The following is a 13,507-nucleotide window of genomic DNA, read 5'->3' as shown; positions in this document are numbered from 1 at the left end:
AGATGGATTAGCAAAGTGGCAGCATCGATGGACTCAAGCTTGGCAATGATAGTGAGGTTGGCGTAGGATTGGGCAGTGTTTCGTTCTGCTGTGCATAAAGTTGCTATGAGTCGGTACTGACTCGATGGCACCTAACAACAAGAAGGTTGGTAGCTCAAATTTCAAACCCACCCAGTGGCTTGGTGGGAAAAGGCCCAGAGGATCTGCTTCTGTAAAGCCCGGGGGAAGTTCTGCCGTGGAACGGGGTTACTAAGAGTCAGAACTGATGACAAGGCACCTAACACCAACCAGCAAACTGAAGTTCATCCATGTGGCTTATACCCCTTTCTCTGTGTGTGAATAAACACATTTTTCATTTTTCAAAACAAAAAACATGTCTGGCTGGCATCTCCATGTCACCTACTGGTCCCAAACACCACACCCAAAGCATGAGTGTTATCCCCAACGACCCAACAAACACAAGGTCCTCCAGCTCAGACAGTCTGTGATCACGACTCCACTGGAGTCCCAGTAAAAGTGAATTCTCATTGTCCTCACTCCACCCCCAAGGCATTGGCATCTCTTCAAAAACATCAACCTGAAAAGTAGTTTATAAGACAGGCAAAGTGATTTGCCAGCCAAGCAGAATGAATAGGTTCTTTTGGGCAAATTTCATTTTGGTTGTTCCAAGTTTCAATGACCTAAAATGTGAATGGTTATGAGTGGTACATTCCTTCTGGAAAACAATTTGGCAATAAACAGCAAGAGCCATAAAAGTGCAGATCCTTCTATCCAATCATTGCACTTTCAGTATTAACCTTAGGGTTTCTATACAGAAAGTACTGTAAATAGGAAAACACTCATCTCAGGATTGATTACAGTGACAACATGTCTCAAATGGGCACAAACAGGGGAAAAGCTTACCAAGCTGTGGTCATACCCTGGACAGAAACTACGAAGCTGTTGGATATAATGGTGAAATTGTGGAGCTTTTTAGTATTATTGTGATGTGACTAAATTACATTTGTAATCTTTACAAACTGGTATCATTCAGTGTATCTATCATTAAATGTTTGAGCTTATTTTTTTCCATGGTGTCTAAATAATATGGAGGAAAGAAATGAGAGCATTTACGCTACAAGAGGAAAAAAGTTGGTGTATTCCTTCCCAAGGAAAGTCTAACCACAACTCAGCCCTGATTCATCAGGCATGTCCACCACAATATTTATGCTGATTTTTTTTTCCCTTCCTTGCAGCCAAATCTCTGTAATTACGGTTCAAGAGCATTTCTATGTGCTTATAACTCTTTAGGGGAGAAGTCAGTCATCATATGAAGAGCTTTGGGGTCGTCTTCCAATCCAAAGAGATTATTCGGGAGGGAAATATTTTCTTCAGCATCATTTTGAAAAAAGGAAACTCAAGTGAATGTACCCACTGTTTCTCAGACTCATCAAATGTGGGAACCCTGTTCTTTCTCTCCCCAATACCTATTCTGTACAGAAGTCAGGGGCTAAAGTGGGGAGGGTGCTGCACTGGACCTCAGGATAAATACTGGCCCCACTGGAGAGCTGCACAGCCCTGGGAGAGTCACGTGCTCCACTCTGTTGAGTGGAAGGTTGAGTTACAGAACTGTAAGGTCCCGTTGCGCTTGGGTTTTATGCTCTGGGACACTGTCCTCTCTACATATGTCAGCTGGTAGCTTTGTCCTTCAATTCAAGCCAACCATCGGGGTGCCTGAATGAAAGGATGTGTTCTCATCCGCAAGATCCTGGAAGACATAGAAATAGGAAATTGATGTGGTTAGTGGTCTCTTCTGGGCATGTTCTCTTGTCCCACAGAGACATAGTAGCTCTTGGACAGGACGACTTAACCATCCTTGGACAATGATCCTCTGTTCCGAAGGCATGGATTAGAGAAGATGGGAACAGAAGGCGATTTTTTCCAAGGATGGAAGGTTTTTCAGGGGAATTAACTGTGCCCCTAAAAATGGCTATGTTGAAATCCTAACCCTTGTTGTTGTTGTTGTTGTTGTTGAGTGCTGTTGAGTTGATTCCAATCCATAGCGGCCCTGTATAGGGTTTCCACGGAATTTCAACCACCAACCTTGTAGTTCAATCAATTTTGCAATCTGATGCATTACCCCACAGCACCACACCACATAACCTTGTTTTAAAGTAAGGTCTTTGGAGGTGCTCTCAGATTAACGTGAGGGGTAGGGTGGGTTCTGATAGCACAGGAAGCACTGTTTGTGCCTGCAGCGCGGCACCACTGTTCCATGCTTGGGCCCATTGTTACATTCATGGCGGCCTTGGCAATCCATCACTTTGTGTTTCTTCCTCGTTTTCACTGGCCCTCTAATTTACCAAGCATGTTGTCCTCCATATGAATGGTGTCCTGATAAAGAAGAAAGACAGGGAGACAGAGGAAGGACATCATACAGCTTCAAACCAAGGAATGGCCCGAGATATACCAGGAGCCAGAAGAGAGGTATGGGACAGACTACCCAGCAAAGCCTCAGATCAAGGCCAACACCGTGTTCAATAGGCACAGATTCATTAACACTATGAGACAGTAAATCTCTGTTCTGATAAGCCACCTGGTTTGTGGTATTTTGTCTAGGAAGTCTGTACAGAAGATTGGGTGGTTGTCCAACAACACCCATTCCAAGAGTCTGTAGATGGGAAGTACCACCAATCCCAGATTGTTGTGATGCTGTCAGGTGCTGCTGAGTTGGTTCCAAGTCACAGAGACCCCGTGTACGAGAGAACAAAGCACTGCTTGTCCCTGCACCTCCGTCACAACTGTTGCTATGCTTGAGCCCATGGTTACATCTAAGGCGGCCTTACCAATCCATCTCTTTGAGTTTCTTCCTCATTTTCATTGACCCTCTAATTTACCAAGAAGCATGATGTCCTTCTCCAAGGACCAATCTCTCCTGATGACATGCCCATAGTACATGAGATGAAGTCTTACCACTGTCACTTCCTAAGTAACAATCTGGCTGTACTTCTTCCCAGTCAGATTTGTATGTTTTTCTGGCAGTCTGTGATATAGTCAATCTTCTTGGCCAGCACCCTAATTCAAGGCATCAAGTCTTCTACCATCCTCCCATGCATGTGAGGTGGTTGAAAATGCCACGGCTTGGGTCAGGCCCACCTTAGACCTGAAAGTGAGTAGTGACATTTTGCTTTTTAACACTTTAAAGAAGTCTTTTGCAGCAGGAAAACATCGGTGCACCCGGGTGCTTTCCAGATCTTCTCAAATTCTTGACCTTCCTCCTAGACCTCTTGAGCTGTTATCAGATTTTCCTACTATAGTTTTTCCCATGAGGACTGAACCATGCTGGGCTACATCTTTCAGAGCCAAAAATGGAGACATTTCAGGCCAGGAAGTTTGGAGGCTCAGCCATTTCACCGATGATTGTTGTTGTTAGGTGTCGTCAAGTCAGTTCCGACTCATAGCGACCCTCTGCACAACAGAACAAAACACTGCCCAGTCCTGCGCCATCCTTACAACGGTTGTTGCGTTTGAATCCATTGATCCATGCCTTGACATCAGTGTCCCATCTTTCTAGTACCACTGCTTCATGGATTACACGTTAGAAAAAAGCTGGGCTTGAGGAAGAGCACTGTAGTTTGGACCACAACTTCTCCTGTGCTCTCCGAGGTAGATACAAGAGATGCTCGCATGCTGGGTGCAATAACTGGGGTGCTGGTGTTCTGAACTAAAGTCTTCTGGTAAAGAACTCGATCTGTGACTTTCTCTGAAACATGGCCAGTGCTCAAGGGCAATGCAGTCACTGTGCCCAAGACAAGAGACCATTTCCAGGGGAGACCCAGGCCTTGACACCAGCAGACATATACTTGCTCCATCCTGCCACTGTTTGTGCAGATTCTACCAGAAGTCTCGGTGGTGGTGGTTGTTGTCGTTAGGTGCCACCAAGTTAGTTCTGTCTCATGGCAACCCCTTTGTAGAGTTTCCAAGGAGTGGCTGACCTTGCGGTTAGCAGTCCAGTGCTTATCCTACAGCACCACACCAGGACTCCTGGTAGATTGTAGAATTGCCAACAGGAGATTGGTAATTTCTTGCAACTTGAATTCTTCAGCACCTCCCAGCTTGCAAAGTACCTTCAGACTCATTAGTTCACCTGACCCCACAGAATCCTGAGGTCTTCGGGGCAACATCAGTAACGACCTGTTAGTAACTCATCCAAAGGTCCAAGTAAGGCTAGGACCCTGGTTTCCCAACACCAAAACCACACCAAACCACTGCCGTCAAGTGGATTCCAACTCACAGCAACCTTAGAGGACAGGACAGAACTGCTCCTTTGGGGTTCCGAGACTGCAAATCTTTACGGGAACAGACAGCCTCATCTTCCTCCCTTAGAGTAGGTTTGAACTGCTGACCTTACGGCGAGCAGCCCAACTTGTAACCCACTGTATCACCAGGCTCCAACACCAATAGTCCAAAAAGAAGACCGCAGTTTAGAGCTCCCAAGTAGACATGAGACACCTCCCCAGGAACTGAAGGGTGCAGAGGGCAGATCATCAGTATAGATATGATTGGCCTGGGGATGAGGACTGTGGATCACCTCGGCCACCTTGACATTATAGAACGTCCTGGTATGGGTTGATGCGCTGGATGGCAAAGTTGGTTTGAATCGCAAGGTTGGCAGTTCAAGTTCACCAGCTGCTCCTCGGAAACCCTACACAGGGTCGCTATGTGTCTGAACTGATTCGACAGCACTTAACAACAATTCTACAACAGCAGGATACACTTTCCTCTCAAGTTTACATGAAACATTCCGCAAAACACACTTTCACAGTTTGAAAGGATAGCGTCATACAAAGCATGTTTTCATACCGCATTGAAACTAAACTAGCAATCAGTAACAGACGGCTGGAAAATCCCCAAACATATGGAGATTAAACAGCACACTTCTAAACAACATGAATCAAAGCAGAAGTCTCAAGAACAGACACGCGAGTGAGACAGACTCGGGGGTTCAAATCTGAGCTCCATCTCCTCCTACTGGGTGGTCTTGGGCCTCTTATCCGTTTCCTCAGCTACGTAACAGGGATAATATCCCCAGTTTCCTGAATGACTCTGAAGGAGGAATTATTAAAGAGGTAAGACCCATAACACCCTTAGCAAAGGGCCTAGCTCCCAGAAAGCAGCCGGCCATTGTTCTGTTTTCCACCATGCTGGCTGTCCTGAAGAACACAGTCCCCCTGGGTTGGCTCATGGGGCCATAGGAAAGCAGATGTGACTGCTGAGAGCAGTGATTTCGCTCTTCTGTCTCAAATTGGCAGCCATCCCTTGTGCAACCCCAACTGACAGAATTCTCTGTCTGTATCTGTCCATCCCCACCAGGCAGTGACTGTCACTTGGAATACCGGCACCCAAGGGAGGGTTCCCCTCATCACAGGGAGACAGATGACTCAACAGTTGGATGAGACAGTAACATCTTGCCCAAGACCATGAGAAAGGCAACACTACCACAGGTCTCGCCAAACTTGGCCCAAAAACAATCCTTCATCTTCTCTAGATCCGATTGCACAACTCACAGAAAAAGATGTTGCTGAGGTCTGAAAACACGGCACGATGTTGTGACTCATTAAGCCAGGGATTACTCCAGTTTGGAAATGATCAGAAATTCCAGCCCCCACAGCATGCCCTCAGGGACCCCTGAGTAGACAAAGAGACGTGATTATCCCCTAGTGGAGCTCAGCAGATGTCACAGAAGGCTGTGAAAGATGATTTTCATGACATGCACATACTCAACAACTTGTTCTAGGAATTCAAAATAATAGGGTATCCATGTATTCTCAAACCATTTCTGCCCCGCTTAAGACATGACCATCTTTCTTCACAAGGAATTCCAAGATGAAGCAAACCAAACCAAGCATTGTTCAAGAAGGTTCAAGTATTTTTGGAAAGGACCATCTCCTGGAGCCCAAAACCACCAGGGAGGGTTCATGAGATAACGTTTGTCAAATCCCAAGTGCTCCGTCCGTGGAGTTCTGAATTCGAAAGCCATAACCTTCTCCACCAATGTAGGCAATGGCTGGAGAGTTCAATGAGAAGATGAAGCCAGGCAAGGCGGGTTCTGACTCTCACAACTAAATAACCTAACACATCCAATGAGTCCTGGTGTGGCTCTGTGGGCTAATGCGCCAGACTGCAAAGCCGTTTGAACTGCAAGGTTGGCAGTTCAAGCTCACCAGCTGCTCCTCAGAAACCCTATACAGGGTCGCTATGGGTCAGAATCGACTCAACGGCATTTAATAACAATAACAATAACACATCCAACGAGATGGATTAGCACAATGGCAGCAGCAATGAACTCAAACGTAGCAACGAATGTGAGGATGGCAAAGGACCGGCAGTGTTTTAGTCTGTTGTGCAGAGGGTCACTTTGAGTTCAAGCCAACTCAATGGCACCTAACAACACATTAATTGGCAAATTCCAAGTCAGCCTCTACGATCAATATACTGTACCTCCTTCCTTCTCTGTGATGTCATCCCTAACCGACCACTCACTGTACCTAGGGTGACAAGACCATCCCAGTGCTTCCCCTGAGCTGATTTCTTGTTTCAATGCTTCGATGATAATGATCCCAATAATTATTATTGCTAATAGTGACTTAGCAAGAACAGTGCTTGTGCACGTCACGTAACTAAATCAGTCAATCCTCCAACCATCCTATGAGGTATGCTGGCACGCGTGTATTATTACGACTGTTAGTTTACTGATGAAGAAGAGGAGACTTCAAGAGGTTAAATAACATCTGAGAAGTGGAACATCTAGAAAGTGGCGCTCTGTCTCCAGAGCCCCGGGTCTAACCAGTGCAGTGCAGGGGTCTACCACAAAGTCCTTGAGATCCTGAACCACCCAGCCTTATTCGCCTGAATCTCTATATCTGGCCCAGGGAGACGTTCAGTAAGTGCTCTGAAGGAATTCAGTAATAGAATTCATGTCACAGATTCCAAAAGCTGGACTTGGATAAGCCTCTAAGCAGTGAGGATAGCCATAGATCTTCACTGCCCCTACTTTCTGGCTAGTGGTCCTTCCACGGGTCTAGACACATTTCCAAGCATCACTGAACAACTCCCAGATCACGTCTGGACCCTCTAGGGAAACAACGCTGAAAATGACTACACTTTCTGTGTCTCTCTTGAGATCACTTTTCTCGTTTCTTTCATCTTCTTTTTAATGGCAAGTAAGGAAAACATGGGAGTCCTGGTGTGGTGCTGAGGGTTAATGCGCCAGACTGCAAAGCCATTTGAACTGCAAGGTCAATGGTTCAAGCTCACCAGCTGCTCCTTGGAAACCCTATACAGGGTCGCTATGGGTTGGAATCGACTCGATGGCACTTAACAACAACAGCAACAAGGAAAACATGGGTGTCCTGATGTGGCGCTGTGGGTTAATGTACCAGACTGCAAAGCTGTTTGAACAGCAAGGTCGGCATTTCAAGCTCACCAGCCACTCCTCGGAAACCCTATACAGGGTGGCTATGGGTTGGAACTGATTGTACAACACTTTACAACACCAACAACAAGGAAAACATGGGCCAGCTTAGAAGGACTTGGAGACAGGCTCAGCCTCATGGTACCTAGGGAGGAGCAAGGAATGCCAAGCGTTCATCTCATGGTCCTACCATAGTCATCTGGGGACCTTCAGTAGCAGCGAGTATAAAGCTGATCAAGCCCAAGATGCCAAGGTCATTTCCAATCAATGCCAGACGTGGCTGCAACCATCAGCAACTTACGAAACAGAAGCAAAGCTGCCTTGCAATTGGAATAAGGTGATCGCAACCTCTTCAGACTACTCCAGCTAGAAGGCGCCTCAGAGACCCTCTGGTCCAACTCCTCAACAGGCCAGGGTCACCTGTTTAGGTAGGCTATGAAAGGCCACAGCCAGGTGTCAGCCTACCGGTCTCCATCCCTACCCCAGCTGGCTTCCCAAGGAGCCCTCACCCCTAGCCAAGCATGCTGTCTTCTTAATATTAAGCTTGACCAGAGGTACTTATCCACTTGAAACAGCAGCTCATGGCAAGTCTGAGTTCTGAATCCAAGGCACGGAACCGTGTCCAGGGTCCCAGAGCTCCAAACAGATGCCAAATCCCATCCCACTGTGAGAAGACCGTCAGACACTGTCAGCACGGTGAGCTCATAGTCCGTCTACCATAATCCCTCAGCGAATCGGTTATGTGAAAGTTCTAATCATCCTATTTACAGTTCTTCCGGAGGAATGAAGTCACTCAGACGCTTGACTTCCGATATTGTTGCTTACAACCTTATGAGAGAGACCTCCACAATAAAAAGGACACGGCCAACCTGAGTGAGAAGAGTCTTGTAAAGTGTTCAACAGACCTTCTGGTTTCCAAGTTCTGAATGACTAAAACCTGGAGCTGCATTCCTCCTTCCACCAGCCCTGCCTGCCCCAACATGAAATTCCTGCCACACATAGTTTTAAGTAATAAAAGATGGATTTGAATCTTCAAGAGTGGAAATGACGTTGCACTTCAACATGAAAAAAATGCAACTATAGGAGTATTTGTATTTTCCTCCAGTGTTCAATCTAAGCTTCTCAAGGGCAAGGACTTTGTTTCGTTCAACACTCTATCCCTTGGAATCCTGGTGTGGTGCTGTAGGATAAGCATTCAAACACAAGGTCAATTTGAACCTCAAGGTCGGCAGTTCAAACTCACCAACTGCTCCTTGGAAACCCCAAACAGGGTCGCTATGGGTCAGAACCAACTCAACAACACTTAATAACAACTACTGCCAGCACACAGCACAACATCTGGTTACTGCTGGCACTCAGTAATTGTTTGCAATGAAGGCTATCATCAAAGAACAACAAAGTAGATTTTATAAACCATCTAGGCCTCCAAAAGTCAATCTCTCCAAGTCAGTGGTTCTTCATCGGGAATGTAAGCGCTACCTTACAGCCTCAGTGGCTTCTCCTCGTGTCTGGGGGGGAGACCAGAACTGGCAATGCCAGAAACTCTACAGGGGGCTCCTAGGTCTCCGCTGCAACTTGGAGAACTTAGCTTCTCCAGGTTGCTGCTGGGGGTGGTGTATGGACTAAGATGGGAAGTGGGCTAAACTTCTGATGTTTGGGGAATCTTTTTCCAGTCTCTTTCTGAGAGCTGGGCTCTTGCATGGAAACATCTTTTGCTCTGGTGCTTTCCTTCAGCAAGACTGCACACATGGGCCCTGGAGACAGACCTATCCAACAGACTACCGTGCCTGGTGAGGGCTGGCTGTCCTCTATCCTGAGATCATCTCATCTCATGTCCAAGCCATCTAGGGCATGGCTTACATCCATTCTCAGTGCAGTTTAGCTGGGCTGGCTTATAATCTTGTTGCTCTTTCAGCAGTACAGCATGGTGGTTACAAAAGGGGCTTTGGAGCCAGACAACCTGAATTCAAGTACCAGGCAAGGAACTACTCTAACCCTGAGAGTTCCCAGCTGTACAATGGGGAGGGTTTATGTTCTAGAGCTACTAAGAGGACCAAATACATCCCTTTACACCTACATCTGGTAGCATAGTGGTTACGAATCGGGCTGCGAACCGCAAGGTCAGCAGTTCAAAACTCCCAGCCGTTCCGTGGGAGAAAGATGAGGCTTTCTGCTCCCGTAAAGATTTACAGCCTTGGAAACCCTGTACAAGGTCGCTATGGGTTGGAATCGACTCCACGGCACACAACAACAACGCCTAACACTGGACAAGCTCTAAGTACGTTAGCCCTTAGCATTGGGATACTATTGTTAATTACAATTAACTTTTCTTTTCTTTTTTTTTTGGTACTCTCCTAACCATTAGAATATTTTTGCTTTAATGAAAACTAAGAAGGAAACACAGTAGTAGATGAAAAGATCTTTGTCTTCAAGAATAGCTGCATATTGATGGTTGGAATAAGTGGTCTGACTTTCCCATGCACCTTGTGACGGCTGAGTCCAAGATGCATGACGAGGGACAAACTCTGATGTCTCTGTGAAACAGATCAGACACGTGCTGTCTTGTCTGCCACCCAAAGGCTCATTCTAACACCTGTCTGGGGACCTCTCAGCCTGACAGCATTGCCTACCTCTCTTCCCTTTTCACACTCTGCCTCCCACAAACCTCATGGCGCCTCCTCAGAAAAGCCTTCGCTCACCAGCCCAGCTAAAGCAGCCCTCCTGTCCACGCTTTATGCAGCACACGTTACCAGTTATGCTTGTTTCATAATGATGCTGGGTGACCTATACAAGGGCAGCCAGTTGCTGAATGCAGAGCCAGGGTTTGCTGAGAGTGAAGTCAGAGGGTTCTTGGGCTCCAGACAGACAGGAGGGGCAGCACTTGTCTTCAGCATCCGCTCTTTCTCCATTCATTCACTCACTCATTTATCCATTCACTCATCCATCCATCCAAATATTTATCGGTGCCTCGTACAAGACAAGCAGACAGACAAACACACAAACTGTGTCGCACATACTTTGGAATGCCGTAACTATTTGCAGGAAGGAGGAGGGGAGACTGAGAATGATGGGGCACCCTCAGTCTCTCCCTTTAACACCACATGCACTGCACCTTGGCTGTCCCCTCACTGCCTCGCCAGGGAGCCCTCTGGGGGGCACCAGATCACCAGTGGAGAGGGCCTGTTTGTTTCCACACAAGGAACCCGGTTCAGCCAAGACCTAAAGATTCTGCCAACCCTTCTGCTCCTTAAGTGACTCCACCTCACTAACAATAAATTAGGCAACTTGTGTGGTGCCAGGACCCTGGGCAGTCCAGCGGGGAGCACACACTAAACAGCTGCTTTCATTTTGACAAAATATGCAATATGCTTTTCCAAAGCCCTTACCTCACACCCAGGCCATTGCAGTAGCCTTAACGCCCCACGATGGACTGAATTGTGTCCCCCAGGAGTCTGTGGGTACAGTCCTATTCAGAAATACGGTTTTCTTTGTTAGCTTAATGAGGATCTATCAGTGTAGGGTGTGCCTTACTCACATCTGAGTGTTTTCCTTGTTGTTGTTGTTGTTAGCCGGTTCATAGTCACCCTCTATAGGGTTTCTGAGGAGCGGATGCTGGGTTTGAACCACCAACCTTGCAGTTAACAGTCCAGTGCTTATCCTACAGCGCCACACCAGGACTCCAAGTGATGTCGAGGTCAGTATAAACACAGAGACAAGTAAGCCCAAAGAGATGATGCCAAGGGACCAAGGACTGTGGGTTACCAGGCCTTCTAACTCCCTAAGCCATGACATTCTGCCCCTGCAAAGATTTTTAAAGCCTCAGAAACCCTATACAGGGTCTTTAAGAGTCGGAATCGACTTGAAGGCACGAGTCCTGGTGTGGAGCTGTGGGTTTAATGCCCCAGACTGCAAAGCCGTTTGAACTGCAGTTCAAGTTCACCAGCGGCTCCTCGGAAACCCTATGCAAGGTCGCTATGGGTCGGAATCGACTCGACGGCACTTAACAACAACAACAAAGTGGTGAGATCAGCACTTTGGTGGCACAATGGTCAAAGCACTCTGCTGCTAGAGGGAAGGTTGGTGGTTTGATCCCTCCAGTCACCCCTCAGGGTCGCGTTTGGCGTTTGGTTTAACTATGAGAAAATACATTTATGTTCTTTAAAGCTACCCATTTGTGGTGTACGTTACTGGAACACTGGGAAACTACTCCTTCCTGGTCCTGCCGGCTCAGCTGCCTGAGCATCTAACAGCCCTTTCCTTTCTCCAAGATATCTCTCCTCCCCTAAGTAGCTGGGCCTGGGCTCTGAGAGAGAGGAATACACAGTCTCCAATTTCTCCCCTACCACTCTGGCTCCCTGCTCCCCTGGTGAACTTAATTGCCGCCAAACCCTGCTGGACCATATTCCTATAAAGAAACTGGACTAGTGCCTCTGCGGCGGGTTCCCTCCCCCTCCACGCCAGACGGCAATGGGGAGGAGGTGCTGGGCCCGGTGACAGTGCGAGGTTGCAGCCAAGTGCACGGCCAAGCGCGGCTGGCCGGGTCCCTGTGGACACAATTGGCCTGGCTGCGGCTGAACTCCGCTTTTTCCACGTGGGCTCTCGGCCTGGAGACTAGAAGCATCTCTCCGGAAGGCCCCGCGATAGCGCTGGGAGGTTTCCCCAAGTAACTCCTTCGCCTCATCCTCTCTCCCTGCCAGAAAGTCCAGTCGATGCCCCCCGACAGGGGAGGAAGGGGCGGTTGCACTTCCTCTCCCCTCTCACCAGCATTCTTCCTGACCCCAAAGCCCGTTTCCGTCGGGGTAGGCTCCAACCAAGTGAAACGGGGCAGGCAGCGCGCCGGCGCGCCCAGAAGCAGCGGCTACCAAACCCGGGAATGGCTCGGGCAACGTGTTTGTTTCTTTCCCCTAAAAAAAGGGGGAGTAAGTCAAATTTTCTCCCAGAAGGTCCATCGATAAAGAACGTGCGGTCTTTAAAGGAGATGGGGCTAGAAGGCAGAGAGCAGGAAAGCGACAGAAATGAATCCTTGTGACCCCAACGCCTCCGACTCGGTCGGGGCAGGCGCCTCCTAGGACCCAAACGTCTCTTGACCGTCCTTGCCCACATCCCTCGGTCGTAGTCGTCCTAGGTCCCGGGAGCAGCGAGGCTCCGGCGCACGCCGGTCCCGCAAGCCGCGGAACCTGCGTCGGCTGGGTGCAAAGCTCGGCGACGGGAAGCCCGCGCCCAGTGCCCCCGTCCGTTCCCCTTCGCCCCGGAGCTGGCCCGCCCGTCCCGCCTCAGGTACCTTGGCCGCAGGCGCCGCGCTGCAAGACGATGACCGGAGGCTGGCGCAGACTCTCGGCGCGGCGGCTGGCGGCGCGCAGCTGGCACAGGTTGGCATAGGAGCTGCCGTCGCTGCCGCACACTGGCTCGGGACTGGTGCACACGCAGAGACCCGCCTGCGCGCGCCGCCGCACGGTAGCCGAGGCGGGGACCCCGAAGGGCACCACGCACTGCAGTCCCTCGCCGCACGGGCCCTCCTGTAAGCCGCACGCGGCGCCCTCAGCAGCGCCGCACACTTCGCAGCAGCCGCAGGCGTCGCGGACGCGGCCAGCCTCGCAGTTGGCGGGCGGCGGGGCACAGCGCGCGGACTCGCAGCGCGCCGGGCAGCCAGGGCCAGTGGGGAAGGACGCCGAGCTGCCGGGCCGCTGCGCCCGGGCTCCCAGGGCGAACAGCAGCAGCAGTGTCGGGAGCAGCGCGGCGCGCGGGGGTTGCATGGCGACTCGAACGGTGGCGGTGGCTGGGCCGGGTCGGGAGCAGAGCCGAGGAGAGCACTGGAGGCGGTGCCGGGGGCTGGGCCCGGGCTGGGGGAGAGGCGCGGGGGCGCGCGGCCGGTCTGGCCCAGCCCATTGGCCTCTCCGCTGTGACGAACCGCCTGGGGGACGGGCGCGGCGGGGGCTGGGCGGGCGCGCCCAGGCACAGCCGGCTCGCGGGCAGATCCGCCCACTCGATGGCCTCAGTTTCCCCGGCGCGCCCCTTCTTATCTCCATGGATTCGCCTTCCCGTCGAGGATCCCCC

The 13,507-nt window shown here is 49.8% G+C and overlaps 1 protein-coding gene across 1 annotated transcript in view; it reads right to left on the bottom strand.

Annotated features, from left to right (window-relative positions):
- HTRA1 (HtrA serine peptidase 1) overlaps positions 1 to 13,206 on the bottom strand; it is a 73,604-nt gene extending 60,398 nt beyond the window's left edge. Inside the window, exon 1 of the mRNA XM_006831425.1 lies at positions 12,735 to 13,206. Coding sequence (XP_006831488.1) covers positions 12,735 to 13,206 — 472 coding nt within the window. The remainder of the gene's footprint in view (positions 1 to 12,734) is intronic.
- Positions 13,207 to 13,507: the final 301 nt, after the last annotated feature.

This window comes from Chrysochloris asiatica, unplaced genomic scaffold (genome assembly GCF_000296735.1).
Source record: "Chrysochloris asiatica unplaced genomic scaffold, ChrAsi1.0 scaffold00003, whole genome shotgun sequence".
NCBI lineage: Eukaryota > Metazoa > Chordata > Mammalia > Afrosoricida > Chrysochloridae > Chrysochloris > Chrysochloris asiatica.
This window is presented reverse-complemented; position numbering and strand designations above follow the sequence as displayed.